A 23,143-nucleotide genomic window follows, 5' to 3' on the forward strand; every position below is an offset into this window, starting at 1 on the left:
CATCCTCATTACAGCCGGGGGGTGATGACTGTGTACCGCATGGGGAGGGATGCGGTGACTGTTTGAAGAAGATGGTCATCTAGCCCAGTCCCCGGCAGGACAAAGTCATAACTAGACCGTTCCTGAAGGTGTTTGCCTACCCCAGGGGTTCTCAACCCTCATTGCACTGCGACCCCCTTCTGACAACAAAAATTGCTGCACGACCCCAGGAAGGGGGGGACCAAAGCCTGAGCCCACCTAAGCCCCACTGACCTGGGTGGGGAAGGGGTCAAAACCAAAGCCCAAGGGCCCCAGCCCGGGGGCCTGTAACCTGAGCCCTGCCGCCCAGGGCTCAATCCCTTCGGCTTGGGCCCCGGCAAGGCTAAGCCAACCCTGGCCACCCCACTGGCGATCCCAACCCGCAGGTTTGAGAACCGCTGGCTCGAACCCGTTCTTCAAACCCTCCACCGACGGATTCCGTGAGCGCACGTAGGCACGAGTGCCCGCAAATGTCCCTGCACCCGTGCCACACACATGCACTTGTGCCAATATTGGTGGGCATCCATGGTGTCACAGGCACACACAACACCCGCGTCCCAGTAGGCCACACGCACCTGCCTGCGTGCTCAGGTCCTCACGCGAGGTGCACGCGGGCATCAGGAGTTTGCTGCTCTGTTTCTGGTTACCCAGAGGCTTCTGCTGGAGGCATCTAGCTCTGGGGAGGGGCGGGCTGGACACTCAGCGGGCGAATGCCGGGCAGCGTGAGCCTGGAGCATGCAGGGTGATTGCCTTCGTTCCTAGATGTAAAACGGGACTGCAGTAACTGACGTGATGAGGAAATGGGACCATAACACAGGACCCATAGAGCAGTGGTTCTCAAATGTTGGGTTTTTTTTCCCCGCGGACCACTTGAAAGTTGCTGAGGGTCTCGGCAGACCACTTAATGATCTTTCCAAATGTTGCTTGTACCATTAGCTAAGTATTGTAAAGCACTTTGGATAAAAGTGATATATAAAAAAACCCTTAATAATCATTAAAGGTTTTTTTGTTCTACAAATAAAAACCCACAACTCATATTTTAATATCGATAGGCTTATCTTTCTAATGCGATGGATGGGCCCTCTCGCCCCCTCCGCGGCAGCCCCCGAGCTGGGGCTGGGGAGGAGGGGAGTCTCTCCAGGTGCGGACTTTAGAGGGAACTATCCGTGGCCCATCGGAATGGTGCTCGGTCCACAGACCCCAGTTTGAGAACCTCTGACACAGAGCACGGGAGTTAGTGGCTGTTGTAGGACCGGCTTTGCAGCATTGTATATTGTGAGGCGCGGCGAGCCCTGTACCCGAGCCTCTGTAGAGGCAAGGCGAGCTGGGTGGTTCCTGGCGGCATCGCTACCGGCTCTGCCTATAAGCCAGATTGCCCGAAACGGTCCATTATAAGACTGTTTCCAGTTGCTTAGAACTTTTGCAGCCCAACTGGTTCAAGGTCGGCAATTTCCCCTGCCTCAAACTGAATTTGGAGAAGGTGTGTGTGTGTGTCGGGGGGGGCGCTTCAGTAAAAGCTATTTGGCCATTTCTGAGAACGGGGTGAGGAGAAAACACATTGCTTTGCCCAGGTTAACAATCATTCTTGGGTCCATTTCTTTGAGACTCTCTAGCGCCCCCAGGCTTTGGTGCAGGGAGTTGAAATTGGATGGGGGTGGGGAGAGTTTCAAGGTGTCAACCCAGCCCCACTGGGCTCGGGGTGGCACGAACACCTCCTAAGAGCCCTCTCCACCCCCAGTCTAATAGATAAGGCAGCCGAAGGCTGGGAGAGGCAGGGAGTTGGAGTGGCTTGTCCAAGATCACCCAGCAGATCAGCAGCAGAGCCAGGAATCAAACCATGTGCCTCACACCCTACCCACTAGGTCATACTCCCCCTCGCGTTTTTGAGGCAAGGCACCTTCTTTCGGTGCCTAAATGGAAGTGGAGCTCGCCCTCCGTGTGCGCATGCTGAGCACTTGAAAATCAGGCCTTAGGCTCTTTAGAAAACTTCCTTTGGGCTTTCTAATAAAGTGTCGAAAGCCAATCTCCCCTGCCAGAGAAGGGGAGCGCTCCCACCGCCCCGGGGCTGGTCACTAAGCCACTCTCCCTTGGGCGAGGAGGTATTTTGGGGCAGTCCTCTGGCCTGCGCGATACTAGAGGATTCTAATAGTCCGTCCTGGCCTTGGGGATTTGAAATGGGCAGAATGTCTGATTTCCCCCCACCCTGCCGCGAGATTTTCTGGTTTTCACAGCATTCACGGTCCTTTTCACATTTCCTGGGAAATCCAGGACGGCTGGGAATCACAGATGCAGGTGGCTGGGAAGCAATGCGGGGCCTGGGGAGCTCTGCGTGCAAGCGGAAAAGTCCTTCCGGCGGAGAGCGGCGCGCGCGACGGTCGCACCGAGCCGGCTGCCGGCTCAGCCGTCCCTGCCTGCTAGGCATTTTCCATCTCCGGCCTTTAAAGCTCGCGAGCATTAGCGCGGTGGGGGCTGGGCACAGCCTGCAGCCTCCCTGGGTTCAGGGAAATGTTGTTTGCTGCTAATGTGAAGCATGGAAAGTGCATCCAGATGCGACTGGGCTGCCGTCCCTCGTGACGGGGAAAAGGCAGTGCTTGGCTGCGCGCCCTGCGAAGGGGGATCTGGGCAGAGGCTGCTGGACGCACGCAGGCCCCGTGATTCTCTCCAGCGAGCGGCTACCCGTGTGCCACTGATCTTCAACTCTCCCCTTCCAGGGCCCCGAGGAGCCAGGCCGTAGGCTCCTGGCCGCCAGCGTCCCCGTCTCTGAAGCATCCAGCGTTGGCAGCTGCGGGAGGCGGGATACTGGCCGTGCTGGGCCAGCGCTGGTCTGATCCTCTCCAGCCAAGGGGACAAGGGGGAGGTTGGGGCCCAGCACTGCTGTGGGAATGGGGCTCCCCCCAGCCCCTTCTGTCTGGTGTGCAAAAAGGCTAGCCAAGGTGTTAAACTCTCCCACACCCTCAGACATAATGCCTGGCGCTCAGAGCAAAGCAACTTACAAAGAAATCTGTCTCCGTCTCTCCATATCAAACTTTGCCAGTCACGTCCCAAATCAGTGTCCCGAGACTGCAATGAGCCCTCAGCATCTGGGGCAACCCTTGGCTCAGGCCTATTTGCCTCTCTTGTATGCCCCCCCCGGCATCTGCCCCCTCTCTGGGGCTCTGCTGTGGGCAGACTCAAGGCTGGTGAGGTGATCTCTCTTGTTGGACCAAGGGCTGGTGGCTGAAGGGCCGTGCCGCCAGAAGTTGGTCCAGGAACAGATATTTCCTCACCCATCTAGTATCCGGGGCGCAACATGGGTCCTCGACTGGCGCAAACTATGTCCAGAACGGTCTCGTAGGGCAAACCTCCGTGCGTTCCCAGCATCTCTTCGGCCTCGTCTGTGCCAGGGAGGTTGGCCTGGCTGATCCCTGTCCCAGCCCGTGTGCAGAGCGGTCTCTGTGCCACACAGCTTGGGCAAGGCTCGGCTGTGCCCATCTGCATCGGCTTTTCTCCTGTCCGTCCCCCTCCCGCTCACTCCCCGTTCTCGTGAGCCGCGCGTCTCTTTCCCTCCCGCTCCCCGCTGGAGTCGGCTGGAGTCGGCTGATTCTGAGCTCCTGGAAGGCTCCAGCGTGTACACAAACACACTCACACACACACACACACTCTCACACACACAAACTCACACACAAACACACACACACACACACACACACTCTCACACACACAAACACACACACTCACACACACACTCACACACACAAGCACACACACTCACACACACACAAACACACACTCACACTCTCACACACACAAACACACACACTCACACAAACACACACACTCACACACACACTCACACACACAAGCACACACACTCACACACACACAAACACACACTCACACACACACTCACACACACACTCACACACACACTCTCACACACACTCACACACAAGCACACACACTCACACACACACAAACACACACTCACACTCTCACACACACACACACACACGCACTCACACACACACACACACACACACACACGCACGCACGCTTGATTAAGTATTCATGACCTCCCGAAGGCAGCTCCCTGCTCTGTATGCAGGGAAAGCAGAGGAGGCTGGGATGAGAGATGGGGGAGCTCTTTGTGAGTGAACGTGTGTATGTGTGTAACTGTGTGTGCGTGTGTAGGGGTGTTTGTAGCAGTGGGGGGGTGTGGAGCAGTATGTTTTTTAGTGGGGTGTGTGTGTGTGTGTGTGTGTTAACCCTTTGAGGACAAAACACACCTGTAGTAATTAACCCCCCAGGGTCCCAGCCCTTTCGGAGTATTACCCAGCCGGTGCACTGGGATGGGGAAACTGAGGCACAGGGAGACTTGACCACTGGAGATCCTGGTTCTGCCTGGTGTGGCTCCCCCCCCGCATCTCTGCTCCATTTGCCTCCCCACCCCCAATTTAGGAATTGTCCAGTGACTCAGCTTCCCTCAGGGTGGGGGAACTGAAGCTGGCTAATCACTGACACCTCAGGGTGACAGGCCGAGCATCCAAGGGCTCTGGGCTTATGGGATGAGCTCCCATGGTGCAGGATTGGGAGGGGGGACTAGTCTTTGGCAGGTGCCCCTAGGTGAGGACCCTGCCTGATGGGGCTCTCAGAGGAAGTGGGGTATGCCAGTGGGACAGGGGGAATCCCTCCCCGAACATCTGCACAGCAACCTCCTGTTGGCACACAGGTGAATGAGCGTGCCAGTGTGTGCAGGTGTGGGTGTGCAAACATACCTCGGTGCAACTGGATAGGTGACCTGCACATGCGATGGGGGGGGGGGGTAAAAGCCACCAGCCGTGCAGCACTGTCTGCAGTGTCCCCTAGGGCCTGCAGGCTCCAGAGTGACCCCCAGTGCAGTGCTGACCCAGACACCCCCGAATGCTGGCAGTGCCATCTGTAGTACCCCCCAGCACTGGCAGTGACCCTCCTCCCCCCGCATTGACAGTGCAGTGCCGCCTGCTGTGACCTCCAGCACTGGCAGTGACCCCCGCCCCCTTCATTGACAGTGCAGTGCCGCCTGCTGTGACCTCCAGCACTGGCAGTGACCCTCCTCCCCCTGCAGTGCCGCCTGCTGTGACCTCCAGCACTGGCAGTGACCCCCCCTCCCCGCTGCATTGACAGTGCAGTGCCGCCTGCTGTGACCTCCAGCACTGGCAGTGACCCTCCTCCCCCTGCAGTGCCGCCTGCTGTGACCTCCAGCACTGGCAGTGACCCTCCTCCCCCCTGCATTGACAGTGCAGTGCCGCCTGCTGTGACCTCCAGCACTGGCAGTGACCCTCCTCCCCCTGCAGTGCCGCCTGCTGTGACCTCCAGCACTGGCAGTGACCCCCCCCTGCATTGACAGTGCAGTGCCGCCTGCTGTGACCTCCAGCACTGGCAGTGACCCCCCCCTGCATTGACAGTGCAGTGCCGCCTGCTGTGACCTCCAGCACTGGCAGTGACCCCCCTCCCCGCTGCATTGACAGTGCAGTGCCGCCTGCTGTGACCTCCAGCACTGGCAGAGCGGTACTGGGCCAAGCGCCCCCTGGTGCTGGCAGTGCAGTACTGCCCCAGGTGCTGCCCAGTGCTGTCCTATGCACCCAAGTGCTCTCAGTGAAAATCTGGCCATCAGTATCACAATGGGAGCTGCCGGGGACACGGGGCAACCTGTCCCTCACTGAGGTGCCAGCCTGGCCGCTGGCTCCACATCTTCACTGTCCAACACTTCAGACGAAATGCCCCCCTGCCGCTTTGTGAGACTCAGTTTCTCCAGGCCCTGCCCCTATAAGATCCTGCACTGCCCAGGCTATGGGGGTGGGGCCCAGGACAGAGGCTGAGGGTAGCAAGTGTGTTTTGGCTTTGATGGGGGGGGGGGGGGCGGGCCTGGCTAAAACCCCGTAAGCCCCTTTGGAAAGGGAGCTCTGGGAAGAGCCCCTCTCAGCTGCGAGGGATGGAAGGGAGCTTCCCCCATTAGCAGCAAGCTCTAGCTCCTTTCCCCTGGGGACGACGGGTTTATGGGCTATAATGGATGGACCCAGGCCACGGCTGCTTTGTAAATTGGATCGTCAGCTGGGGCGGGATGGATTTATCGAGCAGCATAAGGAATAGCGCTTTCGAGAGCGTCATCTCTGTGCGTGTGCGCACATGGGTGGGCGTATACCGCTGTGCCTGGCATTTGCAAGTCCCTGTCCCTGGGTGCCATGGGGCTGAGAGTCCCCGGCGTGAAACAGCATAGGGGTGAGCGAAGGGGCTTGGCTGCACACTTCTTGGGGGTGCACAGGGGGGTCACGCTGAAGCGTGCAAATATCTGCATGTGTCAGGAGGGTGAAGTGTGAGAAGGTATTGGGGGGTGTTAATGGGGGTGCTTCTTTGTGGGAGCGGATTTCTAGGCATGTCTCTGGGGCCTGATTCTCTGTCCCCGTGTGACCATTGACACAGTGCAATGGGCGTATAAATCCTCCCGAACCAGAGTGATAGCAGTCACGCCCGCTGGGCATGGTGCAGGGCAAGAGAGAGACAGGCCTAGTGGGTGGGTGTGCACCTGCTTGTGCGGCGCCTGTCCCCGGACACACTCAGCTCTTTACAAGCATTAGCTAACCCCTCTGGGAGACAGTATTAGCCCCATTTCACAGATGGGGAAACTGAGGCAGAGAACAATGTAAACAATTCTCCCAGAATCATGCGGACTGCCACTGGCAGAGCTGGGAATACAACCCAGGAGTCCTGATTCCCAGCCCCCTTCACTTGAACCACTGGCCCAAATCGCCTCTGAACGGTGAAGCCTTTCTTTGCTGGAGATGGGGCAGATTCTTGCCCAGCGCTGGGTCTGGGAGCTCAGAGAATCTCTAAGGATCAGAAAACCTCCAAGGAGGGCGGGATCTCGTGGGCGCTTTTGGCCTGTTACCCCTGCTTCTTGAGAAGGCATCAGGACGCCTGGGCCAGGTCATCAACTCCCCCAGCCCTAAAACATCGCCCTGGCTATACAGCTCTCTCTAATGACTGACCCACTGGTTTCTCTTACTGATACAAAACCCAGTAGATCCAGATTGGGCACCGCATGCTCCCCTGGGCCGGCGGGTGCCAGGACAGATGCCAGGCAGTTTGCTCTTCCCAGAGACTAACTGGCCCCTGGGGGGGGGGGGCTTGGGAGGGTGCAGAATGACTGGAACAAGCGCCACCTTGCCCACAATCCCTCCCTCTTCTGCCTGGTGTCCGCTCTACCCCCAGCACCCTGCTTCGGAGCTGGTTCTGCCCCAGACGTGCCCCCCCCCCGTGCCCTGGTGCTTCCCCGACATGCCTCGTGTGCCCATCTAGCTGGCACAAAGGGGCTGCCGGGCAGCACAGGAGGGGGCCCTCTGTGTTAACAATGACGGGTTGGGCACCCTCCGTAAAGATAAGGATTTCCAGGCAGCCCTGACCACTGGGAGATTTGCTAAATCCATCATTTCTGCCCACAAACCAGTGCCCCCCAACCCAAGCCCCAGCTCGCTTGCTGGGGGGTGGGGGGGGGAATGCCTTCAAATTAGCTCGTCATTTCCATGGCTTTGAACTGACTGGGTTCGATGGTGCTTCTGCCCCTGAGGATCAGGGCGGTCGCTGGGCAGGGTTGGCAGCCCCGCTGCCAGGGCTAAACGTGGCTTTGGTTAGATTTAAACTCATTCTAGGTCCCCATTTAACTCCCTAAAATAGAATCTCAGGGTTGGAAGGGACCTCGGGAGGTCTCTAGTCCAACCCCCTGCTCAAAGCAGGGCCACAATCCCCAATTTTTGCCCCAGATCCCTAAATGGCCCCCTCAAGGATGGCACTCATAACCCAATGCCCAAACCACTGCGCTATCCCTCACCCTCCCTGAGCAACTCGAGATGTGCCTGCTTAGTATCCTGGGGTAGAGTGCGGGGCCTAGGTGTGAACCGTGAGCGTGCAGGAGTGAACGTATGAGTGTTTGCATGTGAGTGCATTCACGTGTGTGTCTGTGGGTGAGTGCATGGAGGTGTGCGTGTCTGAGGATGCGTGCAAGGGAGTACATTTACATGCATGAGTCCATTGACATGTGTGTCGGGGGGGTGCATGTGAGGGCATTTACTTGTGTGCGTGTCCGTGTGTTTGTGTGTGTCCGTGTACACGTGAGTGCATTTATGTGTGTGCGTGTGAGTGTGCCTGAGTGCATTTGCACGTGAGCGTGCATGGGTGTGCATCTCTGGGTGTCCATGAGCTTGTGTGTGTGTAAATGTGCACATCCCTGAGTGTGCGAATGCACGTGCGTAAGACTCTACAAGTACCAGTGGGAGACCTCGGTCCGGTGTCCGTGTAAGAGAGGGAGGAAAAAACTTGGGGGGGGGGAATCAAGGCCGGATGAGGAGCCCCAGGAGGAGGCCGTGTGGGCATGGAGGCTGGTGACTACTCCGCTAGCTCTTGCCCTGATTTCAGCAGGATCCTGTCCCCCGCGTGCTGCCGTGGGGAGGCGTTTCCTGGGCAGGCTCTAACACAAGGAGGCAAACTGGCTTGGGGACCTCATCTGAGTCAGGCCTGGGTGCCCTCGAAGAGGCACACCCCGGTCATGGTGCATCCAAAGCTGATCTGAATCGCTTCTCCTTGGATTCCATATGCAGCTCCGGCAGGGGAGTGTGGTCTAGTGGTTAGAACAGGGGCCATTGGGAGGCAGGACTCCTGGGTTGCACTCCCCCAGTCTGCCCATGCCCCCGCCTTTGTGATTTTGGGCGAGCCCCTTCCGTCCCTCTGTGCCCCCAGCTGCAAAGCCCGCAAGTGTATCGGTTACCCCGAACCATTTGCAGATTCCTCGCTCGAATCAGCCCAGCTCTGCAGGTCGCTCACACGATCCGCCTTCCTCCCGGGGAGCGAGGGCCGTGCACGCAGGAGCTGGTCTGGCTCGCTGGGAGGGCACCCGCACAAGCGGCGGGTGTGCAGGGCCATGAGGAACCCGGCCTGGCGTGGCCGGGCACCAGCAGTCGCCCCTGTAGAAAGCAAATACGAGAGGGGCCTGATCGCAGCCGAGTCAGATCGCCCGTCGCAGTCTTCACCCAGCTCTGCTCTTTGCTCCCTGCCTGGGCGCAGCCTGCAGTGCCTGGTGCCCCCACATGGTCCCCCGAGGCACCAAGCTGCCAAGAGGCCATGCCACCCTTTTGCAAGGAAATCAGAGCAGCCCTGTGGACTGGGAGGCACGGGGGCTGCGGGCTTTGATGGAGGTGACGGCGGGAGGGCTTTGGTGGCAACGAAAGGATAGTCATGGGGGGCGTCTGTCCGCCGTGTCCCCAGGCAAAGGGCAGCGAGGACAGCAGCAGCTGGGCATGGGAGGCGGATGCGCAGCGATTTCCCTGCCCCGGGGATCAGCCACTCTGCAAACCCTGGCAGGGTAGCCCTGTGCGATGCGGCGGGCTGCTTCCCCACTGGGGGTGCTAATGTCCGCATCTCAGAGGAGCTCGGCAGCCCTCCACCCAGGCAGCTGGATTCTCCAGAGTGCTCAGACCCCAATACCCCTGAGCTTGGGGCAGGGGGAACCCCAGCCCCACGTGTCTAAGGCAGCTTGGGCCAAGCGGTTCCCAGCTGCAGCCGGGGGGAGATCGTGAGATGAGCCTGTGGATTTGGGGGGGGGCTGAAATGGACGTTGGTGTGCGTCTCTTCTCTGAACACTCTCTTTCTCCCCTTGTTCCACCCTCTCCCTCCTCTTTGTCCCTGGCTGGGACCCTGCCCCTCCATCCCTTTGTCTTCCATGCCTTCCTTCTCTCTTTCTTTCCTCCCTCCCTGCTCTGCCATTCGCTCTCTCCCAACCCCCTGTGCTCCTTGTCCCTCCTTGCGTCCCCCACCGCCCTGTCCGTCTGTCTGCGCTCTCTCTCTCTCGCTCTCTCTCCCACTTCTCTGCCCCCTGTTCTCTCTTTCACTCCCAGATTTTAATGATGTGATTCCAGAGACCCAGAGGCTGGACAGCAGTTTGCAGAAGGCCCGAGCCCAGCTGTCGGCCAAGGGTAGGCGGCACCGCCCGTCCCGGTCCCGCTTGAGAGACAGCGTCAGCTCGGCGGAAGGGGACGAGAGCCTGGAGAGGAAGGTGAGCCCGGGCTCGGGCCGGGGGCCGGCTGCGTTGTTCCACGCGAGGCGAACCGGGCGTTCACGAGCTGACTGTCGCCCCGGGTCGAAGGAGACCATCCCCAAGCCCTGCACCCAGAATGGCTGCTCCCACTCCTCTCTCTTGGGCTCAGGGCCTGTGCCTCAGGAACTAGGCTTCTGCCCCGCTGGATCGGACCATGGGTCCATCAAATCCGCCATCCTGCCAGGTGCTGGCCTGCCCGGTGGGGTCTCCTTCCCCCTGCCCCCAGCAGGCCAGATTCTGGTGCAGTAGCCAATGGCCAGTGACTAATGCTTCAGCGGGGCGGCCCGTGAGCCTGTACAAGCCCAGAGCTCGGCAGGGCCCCAGACGGGACCTGGATCCGGAGAACAAGACTCTGCAGAGTGACTGGGAGGGGCTATAAACCATCCTGCTTCAGGGCAGGAGCTGAGCTCGAGCAGATGGGGGTCAGGAGGGAAGAGTCCTGAAGGGGGGGCGGGCTGCTCCAGAACTGGTTTCTGCGCCGGGCTGCGGCTGCAGGCAAGTGACTGGGTTTGATCAACCAGTGGCCCGATCCAACGGGGGGTGAGGGGTTACGAGATGAGATGGATCAGTGCTCTGATCCAGTGGGGCAGGGGAGGGAGGGGGATACCAACAATGGTCTGATCCAGTGTAGCAGGTGGAGGGGGATACCAGCAATGGTCTGATCCAGTGTAGCGGGCAGAGGGGGATACCAGCAATGGTCTGATCCAGTGTAGCAGGTGGAGGGGGATACCAGCAATGGTCTGATCCAGTGTAGCGGGCAGAGGGGGATACCAGCAATGGTCTGATCCAGTGTAGCGGGCGGAGGGGGATACCAACAATGGTCTGACCCAACATGGCAGGCGGAGGGGGATACCAACAATGGTCTGATCCAACATGGCAGGTGGATGGGGCTCTGGGCTGGGGCAAGGGGTTGGGGTGCGGGAGGGAATGAATGGTGCGGACTCCAGCTGGGCGGCACTTACCTCGGGCGGCTCCCGGAAGTGGCTGGCATGTCCGGCTCCTACGCTAAGGATTGGCCAGGCGGCTCTGCATGCTGCACCTACCTGCAGCTTCGATTGGCCACAGTTCCTGGCCAATGGGAGCCGCGGCATTGACACTCAGGCAGGAGGCAGTGCACGGAGACCCACGGCTGCCCCTGTGCCTAGGAGCTGGACGTGCCAGCTGTTTCCTGGAGCGACGTGGAACCAGGGCCGGTAGGCAGCCTGCCTTAGCCCCGCCGACCGGACTTTGCCCTATTAAAATCTCCCGGTTTTAATGGTCACCGGGAGATAGAGGCTGATTCCGGGAGACTCCTGGCCAATCCAGCAATGGTTGGATGCAGTGGGGCAGGAGGAGGGGATACCAGCAATGGTTGGATGCAGTGGGGCAGGAGGAGGGGATACCAGCAATGGTCTGGTCCAGTGGAGCAGGAGCAGGGATACCAGACTAGATGCCCAGTGGCCTGTTCTATGGTGGCAAGCCCTGTGCACCTGGGTGCTACGTAGGGTTGCCAACTTTCTAATGGCCGAAAACGGAATACCCTTGTCCCGCCCCCGGCCCCACCTCTTCCCCGGGGCCCCGCCCACTCCCTCCTCTCCACCCCCGCCCCGGGACTCACCTGCTGAGTGCAGAGCCAGGCTGGGAGGAGCTGACGGGGAGCCTGCCCAATCGGGGCAGAGTGGGGGTCGGTCCCCGTAGTTAGGGGCCAAGCAATCGGGGCACGGTGGAGCAAAAGGGGAGTGGCCAAGATCCCCCCACCGCACTTGCAGCCCGGTCTGGAAGCCAGCCACTGCTGTCTGTCCCGCCTCACCAGCGGAGCAGAGACCCGCCCCTCCACGTGGCTCCAGCCGCAGCGGCTGCTCTTCCCACCCCCCGGGTGGCGAAGTCCGGTTACTGCAGCCAACCGGACTTTCCTCCAGGTTCCCTTTCTCCACCGGACGTTCGGGTCGAAAACCGGACACCTGGCAACCGCTATGGAAGGCGCGGCCCATGGAGGCTCAGCTCCCTGATCAGCCCATAGCGATGGTCCCTGCGGGTCCGGGTTGGAGCTCACCAGTGGCAGGGGGGAGCAGCTCACCCTGTCCCTGCACCAGCACTGCGGATAAATGGGGGGCATCACTGTGGTGTGTCGGTCAATGCAGCAGCTCCTGGGGGCGGGGGTTCCCAGGGTCTTTCCTGTTGCTGACACCCGTGCCTCGCACCCATAGGTGGCCGATAAATCTGGCAGCCCGCGGCGCCGTATGAGATCCCCGCTGCATGCCACCCTGCAGGTCTCCTCTCCCCTCTCCGGCTCCTCCCCCTTCCTCCGCGCCACCGAGTTCTCCTTCGACGCCTCCGTGGTCAGGCGGACGCTGGAGGAGGACGAGCAGCCTTCGTCCCCGCTGATCCGCTACCGGCCCCTGACCAACGCTTCCTCCCAGGAGGCCTTGGGATGCACCCCCACCAGCTCGCCCCCCAAGTCCTGCCACAGCTCGGACAGCTCGCCCATCTACGCCCGGAGGGATCGCCGGGCAGAGCAGCACAGCGAAGGTAATGGCTGGATGGGGGAGCCACATCCGCACAGGAAACCCTTCCATAGCATTCCCGGCCCTGCTCCCTACGGCGCCTCCTGCTGGGAGAGGCTGGGGCTGCGGTCGCTGGCAGCTCTCCCCACAGCCAGGGCCCCTGCACCTTTCTCTGCAGCAGGGCTGTGCAGTGCCCTAGCTAACAGCGCGGCCCCTCTGGGCTGGGTCATGGTCTGCAGTGCCAAGTCCCAGTTGGTTCCTGGTGGTTTTGCCAGGCAGCACTGAGGTTCAGACCCATCCAGTGGCCCCAGCAGGGCTGGGGCTCGGGTAGCCCATTTTAACCTGGATAAAGACAGAGCTGGGCTTTGCCTGTGCTTGGGAAGGGAAAACACTTTCTCGCTGAGCTGGCAAACACCCCAGGGCTCCCAGGCTTTCCCTTAAACTGGCCTGGGAGCTCCCTTGGCAGGATCCTGCTGGGGGGGGGGCGCTGCAACCTCCGAGGGATCCCTGGGGCCTATCCCCACCTGCCCGGGGTACGTTCTCCCAGCTCCTTTGATCTCTCCCGGCATGTTTCTCTGCCCCAGATGACACAAGTCCGCCAGAGCCCGCCAGCCCCACCATTGGGCTTGACAAGAAGACCCGGAGGAAGTTCCTGGATTTGGGGTGAGTCCCACGAACTCTGGAGTGGAAGCCCCAGCTCTCTGGGTAGGACTCACGTTACCATTGGTTCCCTGGATGCCTAAGCTCCATGTTGCTGTCCTCAGTATGCTCCATGAACCCCCACATCACCCGGGGACCTGGGGAGGTCAAGGTGGGGTGGATGGATAGTTAGATAGAAGGGCATGTATGGGGAAGGACAGACAGATAGATGGATAAATAGAAGGGTATGTATGGGGATGGATAGATGGATGGATGGATAGAGGTGTGCGGGGGGATAGATAGACGGATGGATGAAACATGTGTATGGGGACAGACAGACAGATGGAGGCAAGAGTATGGGGACAAATGGATGGTGTGACACTCTATACCTCAGGGGAGCACCCTGTAACCCCCATATTCCTCACTTATATATAATTGTGATCTTACATATAAAGCATGCCATGAAAGGTATCAGGGGAAAGGTTATGATCTGCAGGAAGTCACTGTTCTGTCTAAAGATGTATACCATTAGTGCATATGAAGTTATGAGATTGTGTCGTTGGTTGTCAGTAAAACATGCTGTAAATTGGGGAATCGGCCAGATATTAGCTCCCCAGAGACAACAGCCAGGAAAGTAACCAATGCCCGGGCGGGTGTCAAACAACCATCACCAGCCATTGTCCAGCAAGGGAGCTACAATTCAGTGATTCACTTGCACAAGGCCACACCAAGAGAATTGCTCAACCTTGCCTGGGGACTCTGCAGTGCCCCCAGGCATGCCTGGACTTGTGTTCTCCCAGCACATGGACTAAGAGTATAAAATAGAACACCGGGGCCTCATGCTTGATCTTTTCTCCTGCCCCCACCTTTGCTACAAGCAACAAGGATGCTCAGAAGACTTAAGACTCCAAGAGAGGAAACTGGCCCAGGTTTCAAGGGTGAAACCTGTGTACTATGAACTGCAGTATCCAGTGGGGTGAGAAAAACTGCTCCAGCTAGATGTTGCCCAGTCTAACAGAGTTGAGAGCGTAGACTGCGGGCTCATATTTTCTTTTGGTAACAAACTGACTTTTTGCCTATCACTTATAATCACTTAAAATCTACCTTTTGTAGTCAATAAACTTGTTTTACTGTTTATCTTTACCAGTGAGTTTGCCTGAAGAGTTTGATAAATCTGCGCAGGTTTTCAAAGGCTGGTGTATGTCCACTTTCCATTGATGAAGTGGGGAACCAATTAATAAACTTGCACTGCTCATCCTGAGCAGTGCAAGACAGCATATGCCTGAGGTACACGGCTGGGAGCTGGGGGGATTTGGCTGGTGCCTTTCTCTGTGAGATTCATGAGTGGCTCTGGGAGCAGTCATGCAATCTAGCTGGATGGGGGGCTCCACATGATGTTGTGCTGAGTGATCACAGCACCTGGTGGGGTTTGCTGCTTGTCACTAGCAAGGCATTGTGAGAGACAGCCTGGGCTGGAGAGTTAAGGGGGCACAGTGGTCCCACAGTCCCAGGCTGCACCCTGGGCTTCCCATCACAGATGGATAGAAGGATGTGTATGAGGAAGGATGGATAGAGGGGTGTGTATGGGAATAGATAGATAGATGGGTGTGTATGGGGATGGATGGCTAGAGGGGTGTGGGGGGGGGGACAGACAGATGGATGGCTAGGGGTGTGTGTATGGGGATGGATGGATAGAGGTGTGGGGATGGACGGACAGACAGATGGATAGGGGTGTGTGTATGGGGTTTGGATGGATCGATAGAGGTGTGGGGAGGACAGACGGATGGATAGAGGGGTTTATATGGGATGGATGAATGGACGGATAGAGGGGTGTATATGGGGTTTGGATGGATAGATTCTATGCTGTATGTCTGAATTTTTCTTTTCATCCTGCTGCCCTGTCCTCACCCTCCTCTGATCTGCCCCCCATGTTGTTTCCTAGTGCCTGGTGCCCATCTCTCCCCAGCCCATAGGCGCCCCTACCCCCCATCACACCTCTAACAAGCCTCCTCTCTCTCTGCTGCAGGGTGACCCTGAGACGAGCCTCTTCCAGCAAAAGCAGGAAAGAGAAGGGGAGCAACCGGTTGTCCATGGGCAGCAGGTGGGGAGCTGCCAGCCTCCCCCAAATTCTGAGAGTCTCACAAGCCACAGCCAAGCAACATCTCCCTGAACCCCACGATCACCTCCACCCCTGCCCACCCCACCTTTCTCAGTGTGTCCCATTCACCCACTTGGCTTTTCTATAGCCAGGGGGCACTCGGCCCTCCCGAGGAGAGCACCCACCCCTCTGCCCTGGAGATCAAGGAGCTCAGCCTGGTCTCCAAAGACCCGGGTGACTTGTTAAGAGTCCGGGTGCAGCTGAGACCCGGAGAGGGAGAGTGAGAGTGAGGTGCAGATGGGATAATGGGTTCACTGTCAGTGATGGAGCTGGGGTGCACAGAGCCATAAGGAGATGGACGGAGAGCACTAGCTACGCTCCAGACGGAGAGAGAAGAGACTGGCAGAGGCGAGATGAAGGAAGCAGGGAGATAGAGGACTGTGGGGATGGTCTGGGTGCCCTGGGTAGATCCAGACCCGGGCTGGGTCCTGCTGCGGGTCTGTTCAGTGGGGTGGAGTCTGGCCATGTCTGGAGGCTCGGATGCTCCGGGGAGCGTGGCCCCCATGGTGGGCCGAGGGGAGCGAGGGTGCTAACCCGACTGCCGGCTCATTCCCCAGGGAGCTGGTGGAGGGCTCCAGCCGCTCATCCGTGTCCCCGTTCATGCCCTTCTCCTGGTTCACGGACAGTGGGAAGGGCTCGGCCTCATCCGGCAGCACCGTCTCCCCGACCCGCTCGCCCAAGAGGGAGGGCTTAAGCCCCAAGAAATCTGCCTCCCAGGTCAGTACCCATCCCCACCTCACCCTATAGGGCCAGGAGCAATGCTGCCCTGGGATGGGGCTGAGCCCTTGTAGGGCCAGGTGCAGCGCTGCCCTGGGGGTGGGGCCAACCCCCCTGTAGGGCCGGGGTATTTGACCAGCTTGGCTGGTTTTTTTAATGGATTTGCCAGTGGCCAGAAGAATAATTTCACCTGCTGAGTATTTTGTACATGGGTGTAAAGATTTGCATTATTCTCACCATGCGCTGGGCTAGCCAACGGTCAAAGTTTCTGGGCCCAGCTACAGATGCTGCAGGGGTCCCAGGGCCGCAGTGTAAGTGAGAAAATGACGTTATCCATCTTGCCTCCCCGTGTTCTCCCTAGAGGCTGTACGTGGCTGTTGCGGGGGGTTGTGGAGTTGCCTTCGGGGAGGAGGGTGCCGGGTGTTTTGCATTGCGGAGGGGGGAACCCGACTCACGCCGTGGCCTTTCCCCGCGGGCAGGAATCCACCCTGAGCGACGACTGCACCCCGCCCAGCAGCAGCCCCAAGACACTGAGCAGAGGCGCCAGTGAGATGAAATGCTCCTACCCCTACCACACCCTGTCCCAGTCCTCCGACGAGGTGAGCCCGCGGGGGCGGCGGAGTGGGGGGGGGCAGCACGGAGGGGCCCCCGCCCTCCCGTTGCCAGAACCAGCCTGGAGGAGCCAGTTGGCCAAGTCCAACAACGAGAGGCCAGGGGGGCTTTCACCGCTCCCCTCCTGGGCCCCAGGGCTGGGGTGACTCCGTCCGTGGGCCCCATGGAGTTGCAGAGCCTGCCCCCCGCATCATGCCTTACATGCCTGTGCCCCAATTTCCCCACTCCAGCCCTTCGCTCTGGGGAAACCCCCACCCAACTGTGCCCCGATTTCCCCACTCCAGGCCTTCGCTCCGAGGAACCCCCCCCCCACTGTGCCTCAATTTCCCCACTCCAGCCCCTCGCTCCGGGGAACCCCCCAGCTGTGCCTCAATTTCCCCAGCCCCTCACTCTGGGGATCCCCCTCCCCACCGTGCCCCGATTTCCCCATTCCAGCCCCTCACTCCAGGGACTGACCCCTGCCAGGCCCGGCTGTGCCCAGCCTGGGCAGGCTCCGGGTCAGTTCCTCCCAGCCCAGCTCTGCAGGCCGCAGGTGAGTCCTGGGAGATGTGGGAGTGAGCGACGGGGGAGGGGGTGGACAGCGAGCAACGCGGGGGGGGGCGGGGGGAACAGGCGGGGCATGGGGCGGGGCCTCAGGGGAAGGGGTGGGGCAGGGGTGGGGCCTCATGGGGAAGGGGCGGGGCAGAGGTGTTCCATTTTCAGGGATTAGAAAGTGGGCCCAGGAAGGAGGGCTGGGAGGAACTTCTGAAGGCTCCCTGCTGGGGCGCCCCGATGGAGCGGGGTGGGGGTGCTCACCCCTCCCCCCCCCTTTCTGCCCCCTGCAGTTCCTGGAGGAGCCCCTCAGCACCGCCACCAGCTGGAGCAGCCAGCAAGTGGGCCAGTGGCTGGAGAGCCTGAACCTGGAGCAGTACGTGGGCGAGTTCGTGGCCCGCGAGGTGGACGGCCAGCAGCTGCTGCACCTGGATGGAGCCAAGCTGAAGGTAGGGGTGGGGGGGCCTGCCCCGCGGCTGCTGGGTCCTACTGCGAGTGGGGTTCCGGGGTCGGCCCTTGCGCCTTGCAGCGGTGCCTCCCGCCGGGGGTCTTGGGGAGGCATTGCCTTGCCCCAGCAAGGTGGACCAATCCCTTTGATGTCCTGGGGGATGGATTGATCCAGAGGCTCCTGGCCTGATGCACTGGGGCGGGAGGGGGGGATGCTGGACTGGGGGCCCTGATGGCCCAACGGATACTGAGCTAGACGGGCCAGCCGCGCATCCCACCGGGCTACTCGACGCAGGGGCTGGGGGCGGAGTTCATCCATTTCCCCCTTCGGTAGCCGTCCCATTCAGGAGCCCCCGGCACCCTCCCCTGGAGCCCGTCTCTCCCCAGCCGGGTGCTGCTGTCCAGGCGGGTGGGGGTGGGAAGGGCCGTGGTTGTGACCATGAGGCACACCCTCCCCGTTGCCTCCTCCAGGCCCTGGGCGTCGGCAGCTCCACTGACCGGGCCCTGCTGAAGCGGAAGCTGAAGGACCTGAGCGTGGCGGTGGAGAAGGAGCGGAAAGCCCAGGAGAAGGTGGAGAAGCAGAGGGAGAAGCAGAAACAGAAGAAGAAAGAGCAGGAGCAGCAATGGAGGAGTTAGGGAGGGCGAGTTGGCACACGGCTCCCGGCGCGGGGAGGGACAGAAGGAGACCGCCCCCCGCCCAGGCGAGGGGGAATCAGGGGCACATGGACCGGGAGAGACACCGGACCCAACAGGGGATTAGCCTAGGTGCCAGTCTTTGGCTCGGGGCAGCACCACCATGGAGCCCGGACCTTCCAGCGGCCTCCTGGATCCCTGCTGGCCCCAGTAGACAAGCAAACCCCTCCCCCACTCTGCCCCTCCTCTCCGCCACGCACGGGGCTCCTGGCACTACTGGGCCTGGCCCCACAGCTGGCTAGCGGTTGGCACCCGCCCGTGGGCCGCAGCTGGCGCGGCTTCCCCTTCCCAGCTTCGCCGCTGACCTCCGTCTGCTCCCGATCGGTTCCAGTCACCAAGGCGCCTTCCTGCTCCATGCTGATCGGCTGTCCTACCTCACCGGCCCCATTTCCATTAGCACCACTGCTGCTCCCCACTCACTCCCGAAAACGACGGCTCGGCCCCAACAGGCCCGCAGGATGAAGATAGTGCATGGCATTACCCCTCCCCCCCACCCACAAGCAATCCTGGGTTGTGCTCAGGGGCCCCGGGCACCCTCCAGGGGCCAGGATCGACACAGCCCGGACTAGCAGGGCCCGGCCAATGTACTCCGAGAGCACAGACACCGACCCAGGGAGAAACCACGAAGGAAATAAAACCGATTGCAACCAGCCCCCCTGGGGTCTGCTTTGCGCTACGCAACATCGCCTCCCCCCCCCACCCCCCGCCACGTTCCACAGGCTGGGGGCTGGGAATGGGGCGGGGAGGGGCCTGGAGGGGCGATCTGCCCTGGGAAGCAAATTAGGCCCTTGTTTGCTTCTCTAGGGCGGCTGAAGAGTGCGGGGAGGAAGTGGGTGAGGCTGGATTCTCAGGGGCAGGAGCATCCTCCACCCCTAGGGGTTGCTTCTCCCTGCTTCTGCTCTGCTCGTGGGAACACTGGGGTCCAGTCAAAGCACGAGGAGGGTGGAGAACTAGCGGGAGCCAGGCCTCTGAAGCCCGGGTGGTTGAGAAGGGATTTTTAGTCAGGCTCGTTGAATTACTGTTATTTCCTCCCTTGCCTCTAGTAACTCCAATGCCTACCTCACCTTGAGGAGAAAGGACTTCTTTGTTAATGCACGGCACCTCCCAACCCCTCCAGCTAAGGGAGCAGAACTCCTGCAATAGGGCAGCCGTGGCATGTCAGCCCCTAACCTTTGCTGCTTGCGGTACCAGAACCAAACCATGGTCCCCGCCCTGAGGCGCTGCCTGGCGCAGTGGAAGACAAGAGGTGCACAGAGACCGGGCAGTGTAAGTCAGCCGTGGGCAGCAGGCCAGGCATTGGTCTCAGGGCACCAGGAGCCTGACCCTTGTGAGTGCCCAGGGGAATTTTAAGGCGGGGAATGATGCAGCGTTGTGGCTGCCGATGGGACGTGCCACCCGAACCGGGGGGCAGCAAGGGGCTGGTTTGACAGTTCCGCTGGTGGGCGCCGGAGGCTGGGCTGATCTGAGGCGGTGGAGAAGGAGAGATGCCAGAGGGGGGAGCAGGCAGGCCCTTGACACTGAGAAGAAGGAGCAGCTGGTGGCTGTGATGGTGAAGGGGTAGCCGGAGGCTCCATTGCAGGGGCAGAGGGGCTGCTCGGAGGGAGGGGGAGTGCCTAAGACAGTTGCACTGTGCCAGCCGGCTCCCACCCCTCCCACGCAGACAGCAAAGCCCCTGGAGGGGGATGGAGCTGTGTGTGACCTGGCCCTTCGGGGACGGGGGCACAAAGAAGTCTAATATTCAGCTCCCCCCACCAGGCTAGGTAGTCCGCTGCCATGGCTGGGGGCCATTCAGCATCCCCACCCCAGGGCGAAGGGCCCTGCTGCCAGCATGGAGGTTGCAAAGGGCCAGATCCCACCCCACAAACCCTGCTTAATCCCATGCAGTGGGCCAGGCCCCTCCGTCTCCCTGGAGGTGGCGGGGGGGGCTGGGAAGGGCAGCCCCCGCCAGGATGTGTGGATGGGTTGGCCCTGGGGGCCCACGCACCCCTCCCACTGTGCTGTGGCCATGAGCTGCGATTACAGAAGAGGGTGGGGTGGGGGTTTCATTCTGGCTGGAGCAAGCGGGGCACTCCTGAGCTGCCCAGCTGGGTGGGGAGGGGGTGCCCTTGAGCCCTGGGGTGGGGGGCGTTTGTCCAGGTGCTTAACTAATGGTGTGTGGGGAGGGAGGTAATTCAGCCCTGCAAGGACAGGGGCTAAGGCAGATGTGCCCACCCCATGGGTGGGGGTGTGTGTGTGTGTCAATGGGTAGCATCATTTCCCAGCACCCAGAGGCCACCGCTCTGGGAGCGACACCAGCAGCCCTACTTTGGGGTGGCCCTTCCCCCAGGCACAAAGGTGCAGGGGGGGGGTCCCAAGGGCTGGGCCAGGCTGCCGGCTGCAGCACACGGGCCGGGGGTGGAGGGAGAGCAGGAGCCCCTCTCCCGTGCACCCTGAGGGGGTTGCAGGAACCAGCCGCGGGCCTTGACCCGGCCCTGCAGCCTCCTGCTCTGGGTGGCCGCCGTGTCTCCCCTGGGGGCTGGCGCGGCCAGGGCGAGGGGAGCCAGAGGGGAAGCGGGGCTTACAGCAGCCTCCGGTACCCTGGGGCAGGTGGGTAAGGAGGAAGCAGGGCCAGGGATGGGGGCGGGGGGGGGCATCAGCGCTGCAGTGGCCTGGCTGCATTTCAATAGCAGCCCCCCCCACCCCCCCATCGCCAGGGCCAAGTCCACCGAGCTAAAATACTCATGGACCAGTGACTTTAAAGCAAGCTGGTCTCTCGGCCTAGCAGGGGGGCCTGCAGGACCCCACACCCGCCACGAGAGGGCGGGGCGCGCTCAGCAAGGCTGAGCGAAAACACAGGCCCCTCTGAAGCCATGTAATTAGGATCTACCTGGGGGTGCGTAGGGTGCAGGCCCCCCCCCCGCCAGACAGGGCCCGGCTCCCCATTGTGCTGGGTGCTGCACACACGCAGCCCGAAGGGGCAGTCAGTGCCCGTTAAACAGAAGAAGGGTTGCTGGGGGGAATGCAGGCAGTGGTGACCCCCGCCCCCAACCCTGCAGCCTCGTGCTGGGGTCCAAGAGCCCGGGTAAGAACAGGGGCAGGGGTGTGGGGCGGCAGGACACCTGGTTCTATTCCTGGCCCTGGGCAGGAGTGTGGTCTACCGGTCAGAGCCAAGGGGACGGGGGCAGGGGGTGTGTTCTAGAAATCAGGACTCCTGGGTTCTTTTCACGACCCCACCCCGGCTGCGCAGCCGTCCCTTTTCGGAGCCCGCGGTGCCCTTGCTGGCAAAGGGGGCTAATGTTTGCCAGAGGGGCGTGTTCAGCACCTGAGCAGTGAAAAGCTTTGGGCTACCTGAAGCCTTTGGCTTAAAACAGAGGCCGGCAGGGGAGCAGTCATGCCCGCCTGTGAGACACAGCAGTGCAGGCTGGAGATGCTGTAATGGGCCTTCTGGGGCTGAAAACCCTCTGACAGCGGTGGGGGTGCGGAGGCGGGGGGGGTGGTGGTCATGTTTATTAAACCCACCCCGGTCCTTAAATCCCGTGCACAGGCCGGGGCAGTGTTACTCACTGGGGAGCTACGGTTCTGCTCCCCTGAAACACCACGATCTGTTGTTCGTACCTCATCTCAGTCGCCAAAAGCCCCAAGCTGGACTGGATCCTTTGAACTGCCCCCCACCATGGCTGGCCCTCTGCAGGGGCAGCCGTGGTCCCTTGCAAGCCCCCGTGCCCGGTGCCGGGCTCTCCCAGCTCAGGAGCACAATGCCCCACTTATTTTAGGAAACTCTGCCTGGAGATCGCAGCCGGGCCCACGCCCCGGTTTAGCAATAAGCAGCCTTTGGCCTAGTGGGCGCCGCTCCAGACCCGCGCGGGGGTGGGGACTGCCAGCTGCTTTTTCCCTTCTTAGGGCGGTGACTCAAGGCTGCATTCTCACCCTGCTGTAACCTCCATCCCTAACACCAGGGGGGTGTGTGTGTGTGTGTGAGAGAGAGAGAGAGACACTGCGGGCCCCCACCCCAGACTCAGCCGCTCCGTTCTGCCGGGGGGCAGCAGGGGCCACCCCGCTCAGCCGGGGCTGTAAAGGGGATTTTAAGTCTTTTAGTTAAAATAAAGGCACCCTTAGGTTGCAACGCCCTTCCCACCAGCAAGAGCAGTGGCTGGGGGCATTTCCCCAGCCCCTCAAGAGAAGGGGAGAGCCCCAGATCCAATCCCCCCCCGCCCAAGGCATTCCCTCAGGGCTGCGCTACACACAAGCTGGGCCTCTTTAACTGTACAACTTTCATTACAGCAATTTGCTCCCCCCTGTCCCCCCCCCCCAGACAGGGTGGTGCTGATCCAGTGCCGTAAAGGTGCTTTAGCCTGGTACACATGGCAGGGACGCCGCAATACTGGAATGGGGCACTTTGAGGCTGGTATAACTGCACCCACGCTAGCCTAGTAATAAAACCCTCACATGCTGGGTACGGGGTGGGGGAGGCAGGCCCCCGTGCATATCAGGGCCCCACAGGAGTGAAGGGAAACCTGCCACAGCCAACGGAGCTGGTCCCATGGACGGGGCTCACCTTTGCTCCCCCCACACCCCTCCCCTCCCGCCGGCTGGTAAGCCCGAGGCTGCGCTCAACCGCCCGGCTGCCAAGAAGGGGCCCCAGGTGAAACCCGACCTGGGAACCTGCAGCCTCGTTTTAGGGCCGGGCGCCCGCTGCTCTATGGTCAACCCCTGGACTGAAGGTCACCCGCTGCGGTGATCTGCGGAGCGAGGCGTTGGGGGGGA

General features: G+C 60.8%; 1 protein-coding gene across 7 annotated transcripts in view; it reads left to right on the top strand.

Moving 5' to 3' along the window:
• Window positions 1-19,052, top strand: part of SAMD14 (sterile alpha motif domain containing 14) — a 36,739-nt gene extending 17,687 nt beyond the window's left edge. For 3 of the 7 annotated variants that reach the window (XM_073325568.1, XM_073325567.1, XM_073325569.1), the window contains 8 exons: window positions 9,921-10,078; window positions 12,307-12,628; window positions 13,188-13,266; window positions 15,269-15,343; window positions 15,958-16,117; window positions 16,597-16,716; window positions 17,554-17,709; window positions 18,179-19,052. In XM_073325568.1, the coding sequence (XP_073181669.1) occupies window positions 9,921-10,078; window positions 12,307-12,628; window positions 13,188-13,266; window positions 15,269-15,343; window positions 15,958-16,117; window positions 16,597-16,716; window positions 17,554-17,709; window positions 18,179-18,343 (1,235 nt within the window). In that variant the 3' untranslated portion in view covers window positions 18,344-19,052. The remainder of the gene's footprint in view (window positions 1-9,920; window positions 10,079-12,306; window positions 12,629-13,187; window positions 13,267-15,268; window positions 15,344-15,957; window positions 16,118-16,596; window positions 16,717-17,553; window positions 17,710-18,178) is intronic. The other 4 variants (XM_073325571.1, XM_073325570.1, XM_073325572.1 and 1 more) reach the window with 3 other exon arrangements.
• The last annotated feature ends 4,091 nt before the right edge of the window (window positions 19,053-23,143 follow it).

This window comes from Lepidochelys kempii, chromosome 27, assembly GCF_965140265.1.
Source record: "Lepidochelys kempii isolate rLepKem1 chromosome 27, rLepKem1.hap2, whole genome shotgun sequence".
Lineage (NCBI taxonomy): Eukaryota > Metazoa > Chordata > Testudines > Cheloniidae > Lepidochelys > Lepidochelys kempii.